Source organism: Rhododendron vialii, chromosome 9a, assembly GCF_030253575.1.
Source record: "Rhododendron vialii isolate Sample 1 chromosome 9a, ASM3025357v1".
Lineage (NCBI taxonomy): Eukaryota > Viridiplantae > Streptophyta > Magnoliopsida > Ericales > Ericaceae > Rhododendron > Rhododendron vialii.
In genome coordinates, this window is record NC_080565.1 from 31,676,892 (window position 1) to 31,696,767 (window position 19,876).

At 38.6% G+C, this 19,876-nt stretch overlaps 2 protein-coding genes across 5 annotated transcripts; both read left to right on the plus strand.

Annotated features, from left to right (window-relative positions):
- The first annotated feature begins 46 nt into the window (after positions 1 to 46).
- LOC131301132 (protein PHOSPHATE STARVATION RESPONSE 1-like) lies at positions 47 to 7,480 on the plus strand. 3 transcript variants are annotated; one of them, XM_058327305.1, is made up of 9 exons: positions 47 to 258; positions 1,862 to 1,932; positions 2,083 to 2,564; positions 3,328 to 3,505; positions 3,607 to 3,683; positions 3,770 to 3,809; positions 4,206 to 4,263; positions 5,617 to 5,689; positions 6,927 to 7,480. In XM_058327305.1, the coding sequence occupies exons 3-9, from the start codon at positions 2,130 to 2,132 to the stop codon at positions 7,236 to 7,238; spliced, it is 1,173 nt and encodes a 390-aa protein (XP_058183288.1). In that variant the 5' UTR covers positions 47 to 258; positions 1,862 to 1,932; positions 2,083 to 2,129; the 3' UTR covers positions 7,239 to 7,480. The 3 variants fall into 3 exon arrangements, with proteins under 3 accessions (XP_058183288.1, XP_058183289.1, XP_058183290.1); XM_058327306.1 differs by lacking the exon at positions 47 to 258 and adding an exon at positions 284 to 397; XM_058327307.1 differs by lacking the exon at positions 47 to 258 and adding an exon at positions 1,482 to 1,569.
- Positions 7,481 to 8,630: 1,150 nt separating this feature from the next.
- Positions 8,631 to 18,175, plus strand: LOC131301131 (peroxisome biogenesis protein 12). 2 transcript variants are annotated; one of them, XM_058327302.1, is made up of 10 exons: positions 8,631 to 8,829; positions 8,954 to 9,059; positions 9,628 to 9,776; positions 10,091 to 10,340; positions 11,231 to 11,340; positions 12,580 to 12,654; positions 15,613 to 15,699; positions 16,298 to 16,384; positions 16,610 to 16,747; positions 17,734 to 18,175. In XM_058327302.1, exons 1-10 carry the CDS (start codon positions 8,722 to 8,724, stop codon positions 17,803 to 17,805), a joined length of 1,182 nt encoding a protein of 393 aa, XP_058183285.1. In that variant the 5' UTR covers positions 8,631 to 8,721; the 3' UTR covers positions 17,806 to 18,175. The 2 variants fall into 2 exon arrangements, with proteins under 2 accessions (XP_058183285.1, XP_058183286.1); XM_058327303.1 differs by lacking the exon at positions 8,631 to 8,829 and having other exon boundaries at positions 8,962 to 9,059; positions 9,612 to 9,776.
- The last annotated feature ends 1,701 nt before the right edge of the window (positions 18,176 to 19,876 follow it).

Genomic DNA, 19,876 nt, shown 5'->3' on the forward strand with positions numbered 1-19,876 from the left:
CACATCGATTATCACTAAAATCACCTTAAAAGACCAAGGAGGTCATCACAACAATTACAAGTGCCGCAATCATTTTGGTAACCTCACCCCAGAGTACAGAAACACAGATAAAGCCAAACACGGTCTTACATCATCGACTTTAGAAGTCAGCACACGGTTCTCATTTGTTTGTCCCTCTCCTGCTTCTTATCGCTCCAATCTAATCAACGCTTGTGATCCCCCAGCCGCCGAACAAAATCCAACCCATTTCGATTCCAGGTTCGATTTCATTGAATCCTCGCTTCCATTCGATTCTTTTTAGCTCAACCTGTTTAAATACCTACCGAGGTTTTTCATGGGTTCCATGATCATTTGGTTATGTGTTATTTGAATTGGGTTGTCTTTTGTTGTGATCAAGGTCGGCTGAATTGTTCTCCTTTTGTTTTTGCTTTTCCTTTTGTGGCTGTTGCATTGAATTCCCGAGTTGTGGTTTGTCATTAGAGGTTTCATGTTTGCTCTACATGATTTTGATATGGGTATTGAAGCCTATGAATTAAGATTTTGGAAGGTGAAGTCGCGTGGAGTGGTATACAGGGGTTCCCACTTTTTTGGGGATTGTGATTTCGTACGGTCAATCAATCTTCTTCTTCTTAACCAACTAGGCTAGCTCAGTTGGTTAGGACTCTTGCATCTCATTAGGAGATAGGAGTTAAATCTCTCCACCTGTTTGTGAGTGTTCTTCAAAAGTGCTTTTCCTTTCTTTCTTTGATCCCTATGATGAGCTTATTTCTTATATTGGTTGAGTTATTGGGCTTGGATATCTTGTAGGCTCTCACAATTGATTTAGTGTCTTGGGTTTGTACTCTTTTTTTTTTTTTTGGATCCGTCTTGGGTTTGTACTTTGTAATTCATACATGATGTAAAGGATCTCCCTTATTGATTGTAAACCAAACCAAATTGAGCCTTATGTCCCAATCACTAGGGGTCGGCTACATGAATCATTTTTCTCCATTGAGCTCTGTCAAGGACCACTTGTTCAACTCCTATCGATTGTAAAAAAAAAAAGGCTTCTTCTCGATGGGTTTCGCTTGTTTTTTTCCATCGTATGGCGAGCTGTGTTATAAAGTTGTGGTTTCGATTGGACAAAAATTTGGGGGGTTGGGTTGTATCATGGATTGGTACTTTCCCTTGCAGCTTTTAGATATTGAAACCAACTTTTGGTAAATATAGGCACTTATCCTCACACCATTTGAATCTTGAATCTTTGGTTTGTCTTCGTACAACTTTCCCTTCATTCAAGGAAACTCATTTGAGCTCTTCTTTTTTTGTAACTAAATGTGTGTGATTATCAGCCTTTTAGCAATTTCAAGTTGCGGTGATCGCTTATTCCGTGATTGGTCGTCTATGAATGATTTCGTTCCATCTCCATGTGCTTTGTCTATCTAAAAGTTATCATCGTCTTTCCATTCCAGTCATCCATGTCCATTCACTTATCATTAATCTCCACATCTCTCAACTCAACCACATCTCATCTGAACTACCAGCCAAGTGCTGTACGTGAGGCTCCAGCCATGCAGGTTATGGGGAGGGGTCAGATACTTGTCTTACTAGCTTCCTTTTACCTTGTCCTTTTCCTCTAGAGTCTTGGGATGGCTGTTGTTCCATGGTTGAATTACTAATGTTGTATGACAATGATACATTAATTTGGTTTCAGCACTTTTTCTAGTCCTAGGTCAAGTCGAAATTCCCTACTTGATTGAAGTTTTTGAACAGCTGTTGCGAATGCATCTTTCGTCATCAAGATTTTGTTTTTACGTTAGGAAGTCATTTTGTTTGGCATATGCAACGAATAATAAGCCTTGAATTATACTGTTCTTTACAGGATCTTGGAAGCAATGATTCGTCTCTAAAAGCTTTTACCCACTGTTTCTTGAATCGCGACAACCAAAAGAGGTACTGTTTGAAGATGCTTAGCTGATGCTATGCAACATTCTCATTTTTAGATTGTACGGACAATAAAGAATATGTGAACCTGCTTTGTTTATTCAGAGATTAGGTGAAAAGCAGCTGACTGACAGGTGTTTATGTATTCATCTTTACCAGTTTATCCTGCCCCTTTGAAGGAGACATATCCCAAACAGGAACTAGTGATGCATTCCATTTCCTCTCGCCCAACTCCATTGGCTTCTGATGGCGGGACATCTGGACACATGTCCTCATCCGTTTCTGGATACCCCACAGAGGCTAATTTCTCTTCAGCTTCAGCCCAAGCAGGGCGTCCCGATAATTATCCCTTCATTTCTCCTTCATCAAGTGTACAAAGTATGCAACCAGTTAGTCACCAAATCGAAAACAGTGATGTATTCTGGCGAGCAGAACCGTTGCAGGATTTCCTTGACTTCCCTGAAAACATATCTGCCCAGAATGGTCAGGTAGAGAGCAGTATCGGTGTAATGGCATCTGAAGAACATGTCAAGAGAACTGATTGGCAGGAATGGGCTGACCAGTTAATCACCACTGATGATGCGTTGGACTCTTGGTGTGACGTCCTTGTTGATGGAGATGTACCAGATCTTAAACCAATGGTTTGTTCCTCAACTTAGACTGAGTTACTTTCCTCAACTTAGACTGAGTTATTTTTATAGGACACGCTAGACAGTCTCAGTCCTAGTATGCAATATTTGTATTCCCGTGTGTAAGAAAGGCAATTAAGACCTGATGGCCTTTGACAACAATCTTGATCAGGCGTTACGGGCTTCTGATTCTTGACAGAGCTGTCAGCGTCCTATCTTCTTCGATATAACTTTTATTACCTTCGTCATGTCCTGCTGTTCCTGCATGTGTTGATAGTTTTGCCATTCTCTCAGTTGGTTTTATTTTAGTAGTTTCGCCTTGTATAGACGTGGTTAGGGGATCTGCTGTCCCTCTTATATGCGCTTTTTTTGTGGACTGCCTTGCTACTAATTTTTTGTTTTTTGTTTTTTGGTTTGTGGTATTGCTACTAAGTTTATAGAGTAATTAACTTTCAATAGATGTAAGCCAGTCCAATGGACTGTGGACGTCTTCGTATGAAGAATGACAGATATAATTGCATGCACTTGCCTTGTTTGTGCGCTACTTGCAGACCTATTCTCCATAGAGTAATTGTACCTGTGCGCTTGTGTCATATGATATATAAATCCAGACATCTGCTAACATGTGTTTTTGACTTCCTGTGTCTTTGATAGCCGACACATTTCAACATGTGTCCGAATGATGCATTTTTTTAAAACCAAAATCAGGTCTTAGTACTACCATCCTTTGTTCTCCAAGAGTCTTATCTTAATCAAACTTTTAATGGCATACCAGGTTATGGAACCGTCTACAGGAGTTTCTGTACCTCAGACACAAGTCCCTCTTCATCATCCCATATCATCTGGTGGAAGCCCATCACCAACAGCTCCCCAGCACAAGGCGCGAATGCGTTGGACGCCAGAACATCATGAAGCCTTTGTGGAAGCTGTCAATAAGCTTGGTGGTAGTGAACGTGCGTTTTCTTCTCAGTTGTGTTTTGTTTTCTATCTTATTTATGAGTTTGAGTCACCTGGAATAGTTCTGATTGTGTTGACTTGTGATTTTAACTCATAGGAGCTACACCGAAGTGTGTCCTAAAGCTCATGGATGTTGAAGGCCTGACAATCTATCACGTAAAAAGCCACCTGCAGGCATGGATACTTCTTTTTGTATTTTTATTGCAAAATTGGTTTCAATGTCTCTCAACTTCATTGGATATCCTTTTCTTAAATTTCAGAAATATAGAACAGCCAGATACAAACCAGAGTCATCAGAAGGTACTGGTGCATTTCCTTTTCTTCTTTGTCATGCGGAAGGAATCCTTTTTTGTTTTTTGGTTTGCTGATCTACATCTTTTTACCGCTAAAGTCATGCCTCATAGCTCATGAGGTACTTTAGGAGTTATCAGGATCAAACATCACATCCACACATATTTATAATGCTTGCTTCTTTTTCGTAATTTGCTCCTAGTGTGGGAAGTGCTGAAGGACATGATACGAAGATACAGTGAACCATAATATTTATGTAACTTTTTTCCCTTTTGGGTCGGGGTGGGTGGAGTTACTTGTGCGACTGCACCTTTGTTTCTTTATTTATGCTTAAACACTTCGAAAATGAACTTATGTAGAGTGATAACCCATGTAAACTGATTGCGTTATCTCTTCATATTGCAGGGAGGCCTGAGAAAAAGTCGGCTCCTGTCGAAGAGATTACGTCTCTGGATTTGAAAAAGTACGATTATTTTCCTTTATGAGGAATATTTTGTCGGAAACATAGTGTGATAATCTGTTGTGTACTTGTATTGGAGGTGCTTACTATGTGTTTTCCTTGCAAAAGCTAACCTGGTCCTTTTCCAGTTTTTATTGCATGATTCTAGTCAACAATTACGATCAACTAACTTGGACCAAAGACGAGAATGAGACTTTCTTCTTCCCATTAGGAATTTTAAGATAGCCATTCTTGCTGTAGTTTCTATTGAATCTGTAAGAACTACAATGGAGGCACTTGGTGGCCTATTGTGGCCTTTACCTTGTATTGTGATCTTAGTCTGGGCCATTCTTTTCTTTTGGGGATGTCCGATTAATGTTGTTCATTTTGAAAAGTCAGAGCAAAAAGTTTGTAAAGCAACAAATGTATTCAAAGGTGGGACAAAGTCGCAGCAAATTGGAACAGTGTTATTGAATTTGAATTCAAGCACATGAATTGCAAGTCCCCTTTGGAATTTTTAATTCTCAAACAGGACTTATGATATTTGACGGAGGAGTAATATAATGCTATGGGGATCCAACAACAGGTTTTGTATCCTTGGCATGTTTTGGGTGTAAGTTGTGAGCAATATGACTAATCAATTTACGAGCTTATGGGTGAGGAATGAAAATAGAAGTTCATACTGAGATCTAGGGGTTATGTAGACTATAGTATCAACAATGTAATATGAGAAAATATATAAATCAATGGAATCATAACAATGTCAAACGAAGATCTAGCCATGTTGCAGATAGCTACGCATATGTACTTGTCATGAGCACAAACATTTCATTATAGTCTTTGCAGATTTGAACAGCCGTGCTGGTTCATACTAGCTAATTCTCCTAAGTACTGGGTTGACGACATGCCGATTTGCTGATATCATGGTGTGAATTGGTCCATTTTCTGTTGGCTTCACCGTAAGGGCCAGGGTCCACACCATCTTACATAGTCTGTTGTAACCTAGACTCACTTGGTGGAACAAAGTTATAGTCTTGTTTGACACAAAAAAGTGATAATTGAATTTTTCCTTACAAATGTGTATGGAAAATCTAACTTTTTTAGTATTGTGTGTAATCCACCAAAAGTTTGAATTTCCACACATTTGACGTATATCTATGCATGTCTATAAGCCTTTCACAGATATCGATGCATTTTTTTGCACATTAACCACCGCCCTATGTGCTTTCGTTAGCATTTTCCTTCTTTCTTTTGAGTTTAATTGCTCGAATGAGATGTATAATTTTCTACAGAGATTTCTGCTCTACCCCCTTGTACAAGCACCTTATGTTTCTTTGGATCACAACTTGAACTGAACCATGCCTCCAATTTTTACAGTCGGAGTATGGGGATAACCGAAGCACTGAAGCTGCAGATGGAAGTTCAGAAACAACTTCATGAACAACTTGAGGTATGCCTTAGTCATTGCCTAGTTGCGGTATTGTTTTTATTATTTGTATTTACTGCTTAAGTGAAGTGTACATTGGCGGTCAATCAAACAATAGAAGTGACCATCATACTTCTATGGGCGCATAATGGAGAATATATTCAGTCTCTAGTGAGATCTCTCCTTTGAGACACCATTTATGCTACTGCCGATGATATCATCACATTAATAAAATAACTACCTGACTGAGTCGCATTAATATCAAGTTTATATTTGCTCTTATATGTTACGTATGAATGGCTCAACTTTTTCCCTGTATACAGGGTTAGTATCGCTTTTGATCCATATATTTTTTAGTGATGTACCGTCCATTGATCTTATTCTGGGGTTAAAGCTCTACTTCTTAGTGATTAATGCACTTAATGTATTTTTAGTAGGGGCATGAATAGTGAATAGCGCAGTGTCTAATGCTTTAGAAACTCCCAACACATGAAATAGGTTAAGTGTCCAACACGGAAACTCCTGAAAGACTTGAGAAAAGTTGTGAAAATTGGGTTTTGGGCTTGAGGGTTTGACTGACAACCTCGTGTTACTCGTTTTTTGATATCCCCAAGCTACTGTTCACAGTTGAAAAGCAAAGAATAGGTTTGAACAGATATCCTCTTGCCGTTTTCCTTGGATGTTGAACTTACGTTACCAAATCATGTAGCCAGAGCGATTTTTTTTTTGGTTAAAAATGCAATTAACTTTCGAAGATGTTCATGGACCCCGGGCGGGGGGGGGGGGGGGGGGGGGGGGGGGGGGGGGGAATTGGTGGGTGGGTTGTAAATATGGAAATATATTAGGGCTATAAATCCTGTATCTTTGTATATGTGTCCCAAAAGTAAAAATGAAAAGGCTTAATATCTGATTTAGAAGTATAAATGTATATGGATTATTGAAAGGATTATATTTTTGATTTAGAAGCACAAATTTTCAACATTCTTTCTTCTGTAGGTTTCTCTATGTATGGGATATTTTAGTTAATGTATAAAATATTTTCCTTTTCTCTATGTATTTTAGAATCTGAATCTTGGTTCTCCATAGATTGAATGCTGGCATAATTCCTTAGTTTTGCATATCTAGATGTTATGCTACAATGTTGACAATTGAATTGAATCCTTTTGTGTTTTCTTTATTTGGGGGACTAAATAGATAGACTCAAATTCATCGAGAGAGTTATTGTCTGTTAGTTAATCCTAAAGCACGTGTTTTCCTTCAGATCCAGAGAAATTTGCAATTGCGAATTGAAGAACAGGGAAGGTACCTACAAATGATGTTTGAGAAACAGAAGAAGATGGATGATGAGAGATTGAAAGCATCCTCCTCCAATCCCAATGAACCACCTAGTCCATTACCAACTACGGTGGTGCCAGCTTCTCTTCCCAGTGAGGATTCAACGGCCTCAAAACTTGATAATGTCAAGACAGGAAGCAGCGGAGCTAGTGCTACCACAGCACTGGAAGTAACTCCTCATGATCCCGATGCTAGGGGGTCCAGCCCTCGACCTACAAAGCGTGCAAGAGGAGATTAAACAGAAATTAGACCGCTAAGCAGGCATCTTCATTTGAATTTGTGAATAGGAAAATTCGTCCTGTTACTACTGTGTTAGGCAATTTTTTCTTTCCCGAATTGCTGCCATTGGTTTGGTAGAATGTACTTTTCTGCAAAACTTCTTTGTACATGCTTGTGAATGTATATACCAGATGGAATTGTTCAAGGAATTCTGTGTCATTTTATGCCTTGCTTTCTATGACAAAGGAGATTTTGAACATATGCTCGAAAAGGTACATGGATCGTATAATTTGCTGCTGTGTGAAATTCCATTTGAACATGTAAATGTTTTATGTTTACTCTATGGTTGATCTGGATCTGCTGTTGAATTGCACCAACTTTTCCGGCCACACAGTTTATGGATTCGACAGTTCACAATCGAAATCTGAAATGTTTATTAGAGGCCGTTGCGAGAAGTGGGAACCAAGTCAGATACAAGAAACAGGTGGTTTTCGTTACATGTTTTACTGGGGTTGTGGTTGGATCATGTATTCATAGAAGCATAGGAAGGCCAAAGGAAAAAAACTCATTTTGGCGGAGATAACTTGACCTTACAATTGACAACTTGGACCACGTATTTACCGTACACTAACCTATCATACGGGTCTTGTAAGCAACCAAATCAACATCGTCAAGAGATGCCATGCTGCGATTCGCATTATAGATCCCAACCCGAATTCACAATCTTCTATCGCAAGAAGGGATGCGGCGAGATGGGTGTGGAGGAAGCATAAGAGCGGTGGGGAGGTGGAGGAAGAAAGAAGCCGTGGACGAGTATTAGAAATGCAGAAAGGAAATGACTTCGGTTGAACAAGAGAGGTGTATACAAAGAGAAAGATAGAAGAGTGTTTGTACGTGCCCGGATACACAATTTTAGAATTACATATCCCATTTTTCACTATTAAAAACTACAAAAAAAACATAACGTATTTTATCATCTTGTTTTCATTAACAAAAAACACTAAAAACTTAACACATTTTATCAACTAGTTTCCCCTAATAATTTTTTTTTTACCAACTCAACAACTTTTTCACTCACATATTCAGCAAAAACTTTTTCACTACCGAAAACAACTTAAACATTTCTCAACAACTTATTCACTATCGAAAACATCTAATAATTTTTCAACTACAAATAAAAATATACAAATTTTCACTACCGGAAAGGGAAGTATACCAATTTTGTTATTTAAAGTATAGTATAACTTTATTCTGATTTGGTAGAACTTAAATTTAAGATCTTCCGTTAGCTGTACCGTTCACAGTTTGGACGCAAGTGAGTACTTTATATCCTGTGGGGGAATTTTGTCTATTTGTCTAATCTCAAGGGAGGTCGATTTAACTTACCCAAAAATTGCAAAATTCCTACTGTTTATCAGATCATTGTTGTCTTCCACAGGCTCTCAACTTCACACACACACAGACACACAGAGAGAGAGAGAGGAGGAGGAGGAGAGGGAGAGATGTTGTTTCAGGTAGGAGGGCAAGGGGACCGACCCACCTTCTTCGAGATGGCGGCGGCTCAGCAGCTCCCTTCCAGTCTCAGAGCCGCCCTCACCTATTCACTGGGCGTAAGACATTTCGATGACTAAAAGTTCCTTTTGTCTTTGTTCAGTTAGGATTCGATTAGCCTACGAGCTGAATACTCCATTTCTGGGGTTGGGTTTCTTGTGTATTAATCGGTTTTGCTTGCAGGTGTTGGCTTTACGAAGACCCTTCCTCCATAAGGTTTTAGACTATGAAGACGAGTTCTTTGCCTTCCTCATGCTCATTCTTGAAACTCACAGCTTACGCACTACAGGTATCTCTGTGTGTGTGTGTGTGTGTAGAGAAATCGGCCAAACCAACCGAAACACAATGCGCGAAGAACAATCAAGAAAAGTAGCAAAGAATGCAAGACAAGTAGTGTGTGGTGGATAGTATTATGTATCGAATGAAGAGAGTACAAGAGTTACATCGACGAATGCGGAGTATTTATAAACTAGGATTTACATTACCATTTACCGTAATATCCATGTCTAGGTTTCTCGAGCGCTGCCCCAGGCAGATCGAACCCCAATGAAACGCAAATTAAACCGAATCAAGCTTCACAACCCGACAATATGTATCGCAAATTAACCCGAATCAAGCTTCACAAACCGACAATATGTGTCTGTATTACCTATATAGATATGTTAGCATAAGTGAGAAATTCAAAAAAGAAGAAGAAAGAACGATAGAAGAAAGGGTTGTGATGTTGGGCATCGTTATCAGCTTTGTCAGAATAAATGATTCTAAAGTTTGTCAAACTAGGAATAGGTTTGGGCCGTTGAATTGAAAATTTACTTGTTCTGATAATTTGATTAATTCTTAGGGTTGTATAATCGCAGATGCTTCATTTGCTGAATCTTTATATGGCTTGCGAAGGAGAGCAGTTAACATAAAAGTGAAAAAGGATAATACTCGTTCAGATTCGGGTGACAGGATTAGTCACTCGGGGTTGGAGAAGCACCAAAAAGTTCTCTCAGTTGCCTTTCTGGTACATAATTTGACTTCTGGTATTCATCTATAATTTCAATGAGAAATCTAAATTTGCTTCATGGCTTGGTCTAGGAACCGTGCTCTTGTTTCTTTGAAATAGTTAGAAGGATAAAAGTTGTCATGTTAATGGCTCAGACAGCATAACTAAGAGTATCAGCGGCTCAGATATCTTTCAGTACCTCCAGAGACTAATGATTAAAAAAGTCATATGCCATAATAAGATGTCGTAAATGTCCTCCAAGGAGTTTCTTCTATTTAAAATGCAACATGTGGATGGAGGTGATTGACTTGTGTATTGGATATATTGTGTAGGTTGTTTTGCCATATTTTAAGTCGAAAATGCATTCTATATATAACAAAGAGAGGGAGGCTAGACTTCGAGCTAGTTTATGGGGAGATGGCGATGAAAGATATGATGATGCTGACTATCTTGATGGAGGTAGTAGTTCTGTAGTTTCAACGAGCGGTTCAGATGTCGGGGAATCAGTGGGCGCAATTTTGAAGAAAAAGATTCAAAAGGTTATTTGTGCTTGCTACCCATGGCTACATGCTGGAAATGAAGGTGCATGCAACTTAAATTTTTTTATTTTTATTTTTAAATCTTTTGGCTTTTCTCTTAGGTAAACAAACTCTTCTTGAAGTTATACCCTTGCAATGAAGAATTAGTTTATTTTTCCCTTGATTCATATTGTCAATCTTAGGAGTTACGCCATATTTCTTTTATTTATTGCCAGTAAAATAAACATCAGAAGAAAAGCAGCGTTCTAGAATTGTCTTTTTTGGTTTTTTTCCGTACTAGTTTATGTTTTAGTACTTTCTTGATGTCCTAATGTGGTACAAACTTATAGGTTCTTATATTGTTTGCTTGCGGGCACAAATTCTTATAATTGATTCTCCCCTGTAGAGGGTTGTTTAGTTTTGATCAGTCAACCCGCCCAAAACAGCTTACTTCTATGTTTAGGCCATGAGTCTTGGCATGTTTACACATAGTTGGGGGTGGCAACTCTTGGACTGTTCTGGCAATCTGACCAAACGACCGAAACCAATCCTTATTTTAAGCGTTTAGCTTGGCGTTCTGCAAAAAGTTTATAAACGGTTTGTTGACCCTATTTGACCTGAGTAGTCATCCAGAAATAATTTAAATAGAAAATAAAAGAATTTTATCTGATGAGGCCCCATAGAGGGGAATTAACAAGAATAAGCCTTTTTATATGTGCCAACTCATTTTCCTTTCCAGCTTCCTGGTAAACTTATCCAACTGCTTAGTTTGGTGAGTCCACATAAAAATGCATTATCAGGATTAGCATTGTCTCCAAGAGTCCTGTGCATTATCTTTTGCTGCATTATTTGGAAGAGATTATGCATGAAATTGTAGGCTATCTTTCAACATTTCCAATGATGATCCTACTGGCTAATCAGATTTAAACTTAGCTGGCTTTTTCGAACGTGCAGGATTGTCATTTGCATATCAGCTGCTGTATCTGCTGGATGCTACCGGTTTCTATTCACTTGGATTACATGCCCTTGGAATTCATGTTTGTCGAGCTACAGGGCAAGAACTGGTATAGATATCGTTAGAATTTGTTGAGGAATTGCGTGGATACTCTCTCTCAGTTTTAATTGAAGGCAATTCTCTCTCATGAATAATAAGGGGGAATATATAATGCGGAATTTCCATAGAGAATTATATTCTTCATGCACTACATTATAGCTAAGGCTACCTACAAATAGCGTAGTCTATAAATTACATTCATCCTATTTTAGCCCAAACTACACATGGCAAAAATAGGTTGCATGAATCTCAACTATAGGAGTTTTCGCATTTTGTTAATTTCGTAGTGCTCCCAGAAATTATAAGAACTTGACAAATAGTACAGTGTGTTCATGTAGTCGGAGCATGCATCATCTTGTTTCTTGGTCATTTTCTCTCATCATCACTCGGATGACTGATAAACAACAAAGATAAAATAGATGTTTGCATATGGATATTGCCTCTGTTCTAAATGGCGGCCGCCGAGGCTGCCTAGGCGCTTGGAGGTACCCTGCCGCCACGCCAATACCCCTTGGCGTTTGATTTGGCGCCCAGGGAGGTTTGGCGGTGTTTGGCGGCCGCCTAGGCGGCCTTGGCGGTCTTGGCGGCATCATCGACGTCTTTGGAGGCCTTTGGCGGCCTAAAATGTATAGTATTAAACTAATGTAGATCAAGTTTTGGAAGGGTACGGAGGAGAAGAGTTAAAGAAAGGAGATGAACTTTTAACTTGGCATTAGGGATCTCCGATCTCGTTTATTTCTACTTATTGTCTTATTCAACTTATTTGCTAGTTGCTACTACTTAATTTCATTTGGGTTTGTACATTAAACTTTGCATTATGGTTATGTAGAACTTTGAACTTGTATTATGGATACATAGAATATAGTTTGATTGGATAATGGTTTGTTAAAAAAAAAAAAAAAACGCCGAATTGCTTGGCGGCGCCTAGGCGACTTGGCGCTTGGAGGTGGGTCTCCGCCCTACTAGCGCCAAGCGCCATTTAGAACATTGGATATTGCCGACTCACCAGATCATGAATCCTGTAACGCATTAGTTGCCACTAGCTCCATTTAGAATTCCAGGAATATCAATCATTTGTCCTTTGACTGTGTCTATAAGCCATTTTGTACAACTGTATTACTAGTGGTATTTTTCCCCACTACATACTATGCCTTGATTTCCCAGATAGATGAAATCATTTAAGTAATATCCTTGCCATTCCACATGTATAATCTCATTGTAGTCTTAATACTCTTTGATGTCAAGGTAGATGGATACTTCTTCTAAAATTTCTAAGATAAGAAGTCGTGAACGTGAAAGGCTCCGTGGCCCTCCTTGGTTGAAGGTATGCATTCCAATTTTTTGTTTTGTTTTCAAACATGGCTCGTTACTTAATTTCAATCTCCATCTCCTTTCTTTGCATGAAATAACAAGTTACTTATTTGCCTTTTGTGCTCAATTTTGCACAAAGCTGTGGAGATTACTACGGAACCTGTTCGATTTGTGATGAGTCAGCTATCAACTTGGAGTATGTATTTTTTATCAGGAGCAAACTTATTAAAAGAAGAAAATATAAGTAGGAGTACAAAGGAGATGAAGGACAGGGAGTCCACTCAAAATAAAAGAAAAAAAGAAGAAACTTACAACAAACCCTTTTAATCTCAGAATTCAAAAACAAAGGAATCCCTTTAAAGCAAGTTGAACTTCGTCACATTATCAAAAAGAAGACAAGTTGTTACTGATCGTAATTTTGTATCAACTCTGTATTTTTTCTGTTCGAATCCTTATTTGCACACAGTGGAAACTGTTTGAGTGAGGTGCCTTGCCTGCATTGAATAGCCTTGGAAACTAAATCTTCTTGATCCATGGTCCTGTGTATAACACGAGTAGCACATCTGCACAAAGTCAGTAGACAAGGTCGGGGTAGGTAGCCTAGTGGTAAATGGCTTACTCCCAAGTGGTTTGGGCTCAAGAGGTCACATGTTCGAGTCGTGTGTTGTAAGTCCGGCTATGATCTAGTAGCCCTTGGTAGGAAGGTAGAAACCTATGGGTGATTGGTCCCACACAGGGACCATCGCAGGTCTGGAACTTAGTTCCACGACGCGGGGGCGGGGAGGGGGCGTGGGAATCATAGAAGCTCCTCGTTGGGAGCGATGTGCAATGACTATAAGTAGATATTATGTTTATTAAGTACTTGAGCAAATTTGAGATACTATTTAGTATCTTTTATTACTTCATATTTTGCTCTTGCTTGGTAGTTACTTTTGTCTCTTTTGTGATTTATGTGTTTAAGAGGTTCTATTCTAGTTGGGAGCTGGTTTCTTTCTAATGGAAGCGAGGTTCCTAGAAGAGTTTGACTTGGGAGCGCGAGAGTGAGGCTTTAATGTGGAATTGTGGATTCCTCACCTCAATAGGAGTTTCCTGCAATTAAGGTCTGAAGTCCCTATGGTCCCGCTCAAGGAAGGTTCAAATAGCCAGTCGCCCCCGCTTATAAAAAGAAAAGAAATAGCCAGTCGCCCTCTCCTCCGCCTTTCACTAAGCAGTAGACAATGGTATGAACATGAGTTTAGAACTAAGTTGAAGTTGCTATTTGGGTTATTTTTATGGCTGAACTTTCTAGAAATTGAGTCTTCTTTAGCTGGGTAGCCTGGGTTACAATGTTGAGTTGGTCAATTAAAAGGTATATCTCACATTCTTTCCAAGTTGTATAAATCCAAATTATGGGCCTCTGCAGTAGAAGGATATTAGAGTTGATTGAACGGTTAATCTGAGAAGGCCCTCAGAGGGTACTACTGTTACAAGGTCTTGGGTAGAACCCAACCCCCCAAACTAGCTATTGAAGGAGGGTGCCCTCACGCTTATATACTTCATAGTACTTTGGTACCAGGCAATGCGGGACTTTGCTTCACATCCTGCCTCATGCACAACATGCTCACTCAGTAGCACTGGTCGCGTGTAGGCTAGATACACGTACCCTACCCATCTCTGATCCCAGGTTACACAGTTTTAGGTAAAACTCAACCCCACGAAGTGAAGGTGCCTTCACTCTTATGGACTTCATATTACTTTTGGTACCCAGGCAATGTGGGACTTCACTTCACAGGTACACCCCCCACCCCCAACCACCACCACCACCACCTGCTGAATTGTATTATGCAGTTTGGTTTGCAGTAGCTTTAACAATTAAAATCTAGGGGGTTGGCAAGCATTATTCAGTGAACCCTAAACCTATTCCTCACATTCTCCCCTTTAATCGCACTTCAAGATCATAGTTTGGCACTGAATTGCAAGAACTTTTTAATTGCCTGTGTCACTGATACTTTTGTATGTGTAGGGATGTTATACTTTATGGTTTTGGAAGTATAGGTACTTAAATTTGTGGGAGACGATTTGACAGGTTTAGGAGCAGCAACGAAGTAGCGGAGTATGTGAGGGTTGAGGTTCCAGTGAGGTCGTTGGAAGACGAAGGTGACTTTTCAGTCACGGTCTGATGGGTGGTATTAGGATTCAGGGGCAGCGCACGTATCTTTGGAGACTTGATAACATCTTCCATTACTTGTTTTTTTGGTGTATTTAGCTAACATCCTTGTTGGCTCTTTTTGTTTTGGTGTATTTTAAAAATCTAGAGGCGGAAGGGTAGGTTGAGATCTTGCAAGTTGCAGCAGTTGGAGAGTCATGTGTACTCTTTGAAGTTCTCTCTATGCTTCTCCTCCTATTGTGCCGATTTCATATTTGGCCCATTATGGTAATGAAATTTTCTTTTGCCGATAAAAAAAAATTAAATAAAAAATTGTGGGTTCATGTGCAAAACCTTAGGGAGAGCTATATTAATATGGTCAGGATGCTGTCCTCTGTAACATAGTGGTAAGAGAAGAAGGTGCTAACTAGTAGAGGGCCTTGGTCATAAAGAAGCTTATGAAGGTTGAATGAAGATTGGGTTGACAGAGATAAGCATCTCTCCCAGTTGTTTTTTCATTAATATGACATTGATGATTGATACTGTAAATGCTTAACTGCACGATTGTTCAAAACATTATAATTTGGGGCTGCACAGACTTAAAGTGGGAGGCAGCAGTGCTCTTTATCTTAGCCTGCTAATGGAAAATGGAAAAACACAATGATTGTTCGGCTGCTGTTTTGTTGAATGATATTGATTAGAATGATGATGAAAATCGATATTGTGGAGATCTGCAGTCAACGTTTGATTGGACAAGCATAATATATGTTATTGTTCTCCCTTATAAATAGTCATAACCAGTAAAACTGAGGTTATGAAGCAAGTTTTTGACACATTACTTTTCAGGCAGTACAAGGAGCGTTGCTGAGCTGTACGTACACAGTTCTTGACTATGCACAAACTGGTTTAATTGCTGCAGTGTTCTTCTTTAAGGTGAGTATGGTTTCCTTTCTCTACGGTTCACTCGCATGATTAATAGTATGTGACAGTTCGGTTCCTATCTACCATTGGTGTTAAAGGGATTGACATTATGTTCTATTCAAAGCCATGTAGTGTTGTCTTTGGTCATTATTTGTATTTTATGCTCGACTTTGACCCTGAGTTTTAGCCTTCTAGTAGTTGAAATGAAAGTTTCAGGGGTGACAGAATTTTCCATCTCTTGACATCTACGGTCAATTTTTGGCAGAGTTTGTGAATTGCCATTTTATTTTTACAGTAATCTCTGGTCCTTTTGTCTTGTAATGTTTCAGAAGTGCATTTTGGTGGTCCTTATTGCTGAAAAAGAATGGCTTCTTTTTTTTCTTTTTTCTTTTTTGCGGTGTTGCTCGGCTTTTTCACTTGGAAAGTTTCATGAGATTTTTCTTCATAAAGAGACCCGTCCTCCATAGAACAAAGAAGTTTCTTGTCAACAACCAAATGACCATGTGTGTTCAGCAGGGGATGAGTAATTTCTTCTAGTTCTGTTAGTATGACGTGGAGGAGATTCCTAGTCACAATTTTATTAATAATCGTTGGTGTGGATTGCTTATAGATGATGGAATGGTGGTACCAATCTGCAGAGGAGAGAATGTCGGCACCAACAGTGTATCCTCCACCACCTCCTCCTCCTCCCCCAAAGGTGATAGACATATCGAGCATTTACACACACACACACACTAATTTCCTCAGTGTATAATTATTGAATAAAACAGAAAATTGAAGTAGCATTTTTTGTAACGTATAAAACAGAACATTGAAGTAGCAATATTTTGGACGATATGTTACTCCAGACGACATAATTGATAGGAAATCGGGCCTCTTTTTTTTTTTTTAAATATATATATTCTTTTTCCTTGTGGAACAGATTGCCAAAGAGGGAATTCCACTGCCACCTGATAGAGCAATGTGCCCTTTGTGTTCGCAAAAGCGTGCAAATCCATCAGTACTTGCTGTTTCAGGATTTGTATTCTGTTATGCTTGCATATTTAAATATGTTTCTCAGGTGAGGCCTCCAGACTTGTGGTAAATTGTTTCTTACTTCCAATTTACCATTCATCCTTTCTGTTCTTGGCATTTAATTTTGTCAACTGATTTTTTATTTGCTGAAATTTGACATGGAATAACACTTTGAGAGTGGTACTTTTTTTTTTAACACAACCCCTACCCAACCTATCAACCCGAGGATCAACATTATCTCTATAGGAGTTGAACCCACATCCTCACTGATCCTGAGTCTAGTTACACAACCTGCTTTTAGTGGGTATTTATTGTACTCCGTAGTCTCTTTCGGAAAATAAACTTGGCAGTGATAGAGACTTTTCACTTATGAATCCGATTTGAACAAATAGATTTACATGAAGTATTTCTCCACTTTGGCCAGGTTATGTATGATGGAAAAAACTAATCAAAGCCCATTGGACAGTGCTTAATGTGCAAGAATTGCATTGATATTGTGTAATCTGTGAAAGTGTATTGATATTTGTAAGGTGTGCCTTAAAACTATAACCTTTCTGGCATTTTGTGTGGATTATATCCACTGCCTCGTGGGTTGTGATTAGAAAAACTATTGTATAATATATATCTTTGGATCTAAACATCGACCTCTCATATTGTTTTGTCTTCTTTCCGAATGGAAAATATGGCCTGTTCCATTAGTCAAAAGAAAGCTCTTGTAAACTGCCAAACAAGAAAAGAAATGGAAATGGTTTCTTGTCATCTTTGGACTTGCGGTTGGATTTTCTTGACATTATTCGAGGTCATTTTTGTGAAATGCCATGTGGTAAGGCATGAAAATTTGATGAATCTGATGACAAGCGTGCGTGCGCGCGCACACACTCAAAATTTCAAGTGACTGAAATATTTATCTTCCGCGATTCTACGACATCGTTCTCTTTTGGTAACTTTCCCTCATATTCTAGTACGGAGTAATTTTTTTTAGCTATATGATTGTCTCACGTGTACTTCATTTCCTTTGTTTTCGTGCTGCAGTATAAACGATGCCCAGTTACTCTACTGCCTGCGACAGTGGACCAGATTAGGAGACTCTTTCATGATGTGTAGATATACATATTAGGGATTGTTTAGGGATACTTCATTTGTCTATTTCATTAAGAATGCAGTGAACAAGATGACCTTGAATGAGATGCAGTTATTATAAGCAAGTCTGAGAATCATGTGCCCGGGAAAATAATGTTGAAGAGTTTGATCTTTGTATCGGTTTCAAACACCAGGAAGTCCGATAATCACGTGCCTGGGAAAATAATGTTGAAGAGTCTGATCTTTGTATCGGTTTCGAACACCAGGAATGTACTGGCTTTCCCATCTTTGTAAAATGATTTCATTGCTTTAGTAAAGAAAGCTTGTTAGACATATTGTTGTGTAGACTCTCCTACCATATGACCCAAACAAAAGAAGAAAGATTGTTGCACTATGTTCTGGTTTTGAAGTACCTTTTGACCTAATACTTTGAATTTCTTTTCTAGTTCATACAAATAAAACCTAAACAAATTTATCAGGGAATGAGACTCTACAAAGAGATTCGATTCTATACTAGTGAAGGAAGATTCTATGCTAGTGAAGGAAAATAGGTCGATAAATGAGTCAAACAAGCTAAGTGCTTGATCGTTCAAGCATGATGATAAGATATAGTAACAAGTTTTACCATTTTCTCAAGTTTGAGCTTATCTGTGACACGAGCCGAAAACACTTTACGCAAATCTGACAAAAGTTTAGAAAAAAAAAAACAAAAACAAAAATACGAAGTTGAATATTTGGCCAAATGGGTCCCTAATTCTTGGCTACGCCTACATCACAAGGCCAAACGGGTGAGCAGTAGCTTCTCCGGCATGATTTGTACACTTAAAAGAACTCAAAATAATGTTTAACCTTTTAAGGAGCTAATATGAACTTGAATTTGAGTGGCTGTAGGTGTTCTGGTTTCTTCAAAAAGAAACTTTTAGAAAAGAAAAGTAATTTCAAGCTCAAAAATCATGCGTTAACGCAAATAATTTTCCTACCAATATGGATCTTGTTTTATAGATCTCATTGAGATTTTTTAAACAGTGCAAAAGAAATTAAAAAATTATTTTTTATTTTTATTATATTTGAACTTGAAATTACCTTCTTTTTTTAAAAAAAAAGTTTGGGCCAGTTTGGGTACAATGTACATCGTTACTCTTTTTTTTGGGGGGGATTTTTTTGTTTGTGGTGAATCGGAGAATAATATCATCATCCAGAAGAGAACGTACATAAATCTAGGTAAACAACCCCTTGGGCATGTGCCCTTAATTGAAAAGAAACAACAGTAGGCATAATTTCTAATAAATGAAAAGCAGCATCCATTTGGAACTCCAAGTTTGCCAATCGGTAAGCACAACCGTTTCCTTCACGGTAGCTATGCATCACCTTTGTTACAACGAACTTTTACAAAAGGCATCTGCAATTGTTCAATATAATGTTGAAAAGTTATGAATTTTAAAACAAAAGTTACGAAACACGCAAAAATGTTATGAATGAACCATAAATAGGTACATACGGTACCGTAGACTTTTCTGTGTAGGAATTATATTCCTGTTATGTTTTTCTCAAACAAAAATGCTGCTAGAGGCACATCGGTGTGGCACAACTCAGCCACACCCCTCGCACATGCAGGTGGGATCCACTGGAACGAAATCCATCTGTATATGAGAAGAGTGTGACTGAGATGTGCTACACCTGATGTGCCCCTAGCACCTCTCTTTTTCAAATGTCGACTATAGTGTTTTTTTCTTGGTCAGAACTTGTAGGCTGGACTAGCTAAGCTAAAGTCGACTGTAGTGTTTTGGATAGGAGAATATAGAACTGTAGAAGATTCTTTTTTGACCAATCTCTTTCTCACCAACAGGTCCCACCGAAACTTCCTGTTATCGACCAAACCCATCGTATATTCTAATCCCAAAAAAAATTTGCAAGGAATCAAGCAAGAAAAAATGTGTTTGGATCTATTTTGGATTTTACAAAAATTTAAAAAAATATCCATAAGTTTTTTAATATTATTTTATGAGGTTCTGTAAAAAATCAACTCCAACGGACATTAGTAAGTATTACTTTTGAATTTATAGGGGCGAACTTTCTAGATTTTTGTAGGACCCAG

Coding starts and splice junctions, on each gene's coding strand:
- LOC131301132 (XM_058327305.1), top strand. CDS start 2,130: ATGCATTCCATTTCCTCTCGCCCAACTCCATTGGCTTCTGATGGCGGG. Junction 3,506..3,606: donor TAAGCTTGGTGGTAGTGAAC/GTGCGTTTTCTT, acceptor TTTAACTCATAG/GAGCTACACCGAAGTGTGTC. Junction 4,264..5,616: donor ACGTCTCTGGATTTGAAAAA/GTACGATTATTT, acceptor CAATTTTTACAG/TCGGAGTATGGGGATAACCG.
- LOC131301131 (XM_058327302.1), top strand. CDS start 8,722: ATGTTGTTTCAGGTAGGAGGGCAAGGGGACCGACCCACCTTCTTCGAG. Junction 15,700..16,297: donor CTGCAGTGTTCTTCTTTAAG/GTGAGTATGGTT, acceptor GATTGCTTATAG/ATGATGGAATGGTGGTACCA. Junction 16,748..17,733: donor TATTTAAATATGTTTCTCAG/GTGAGGCCTCCA, acceptor TTCGTGCTGCAG/TATAAACGATGCCCAGTTAC.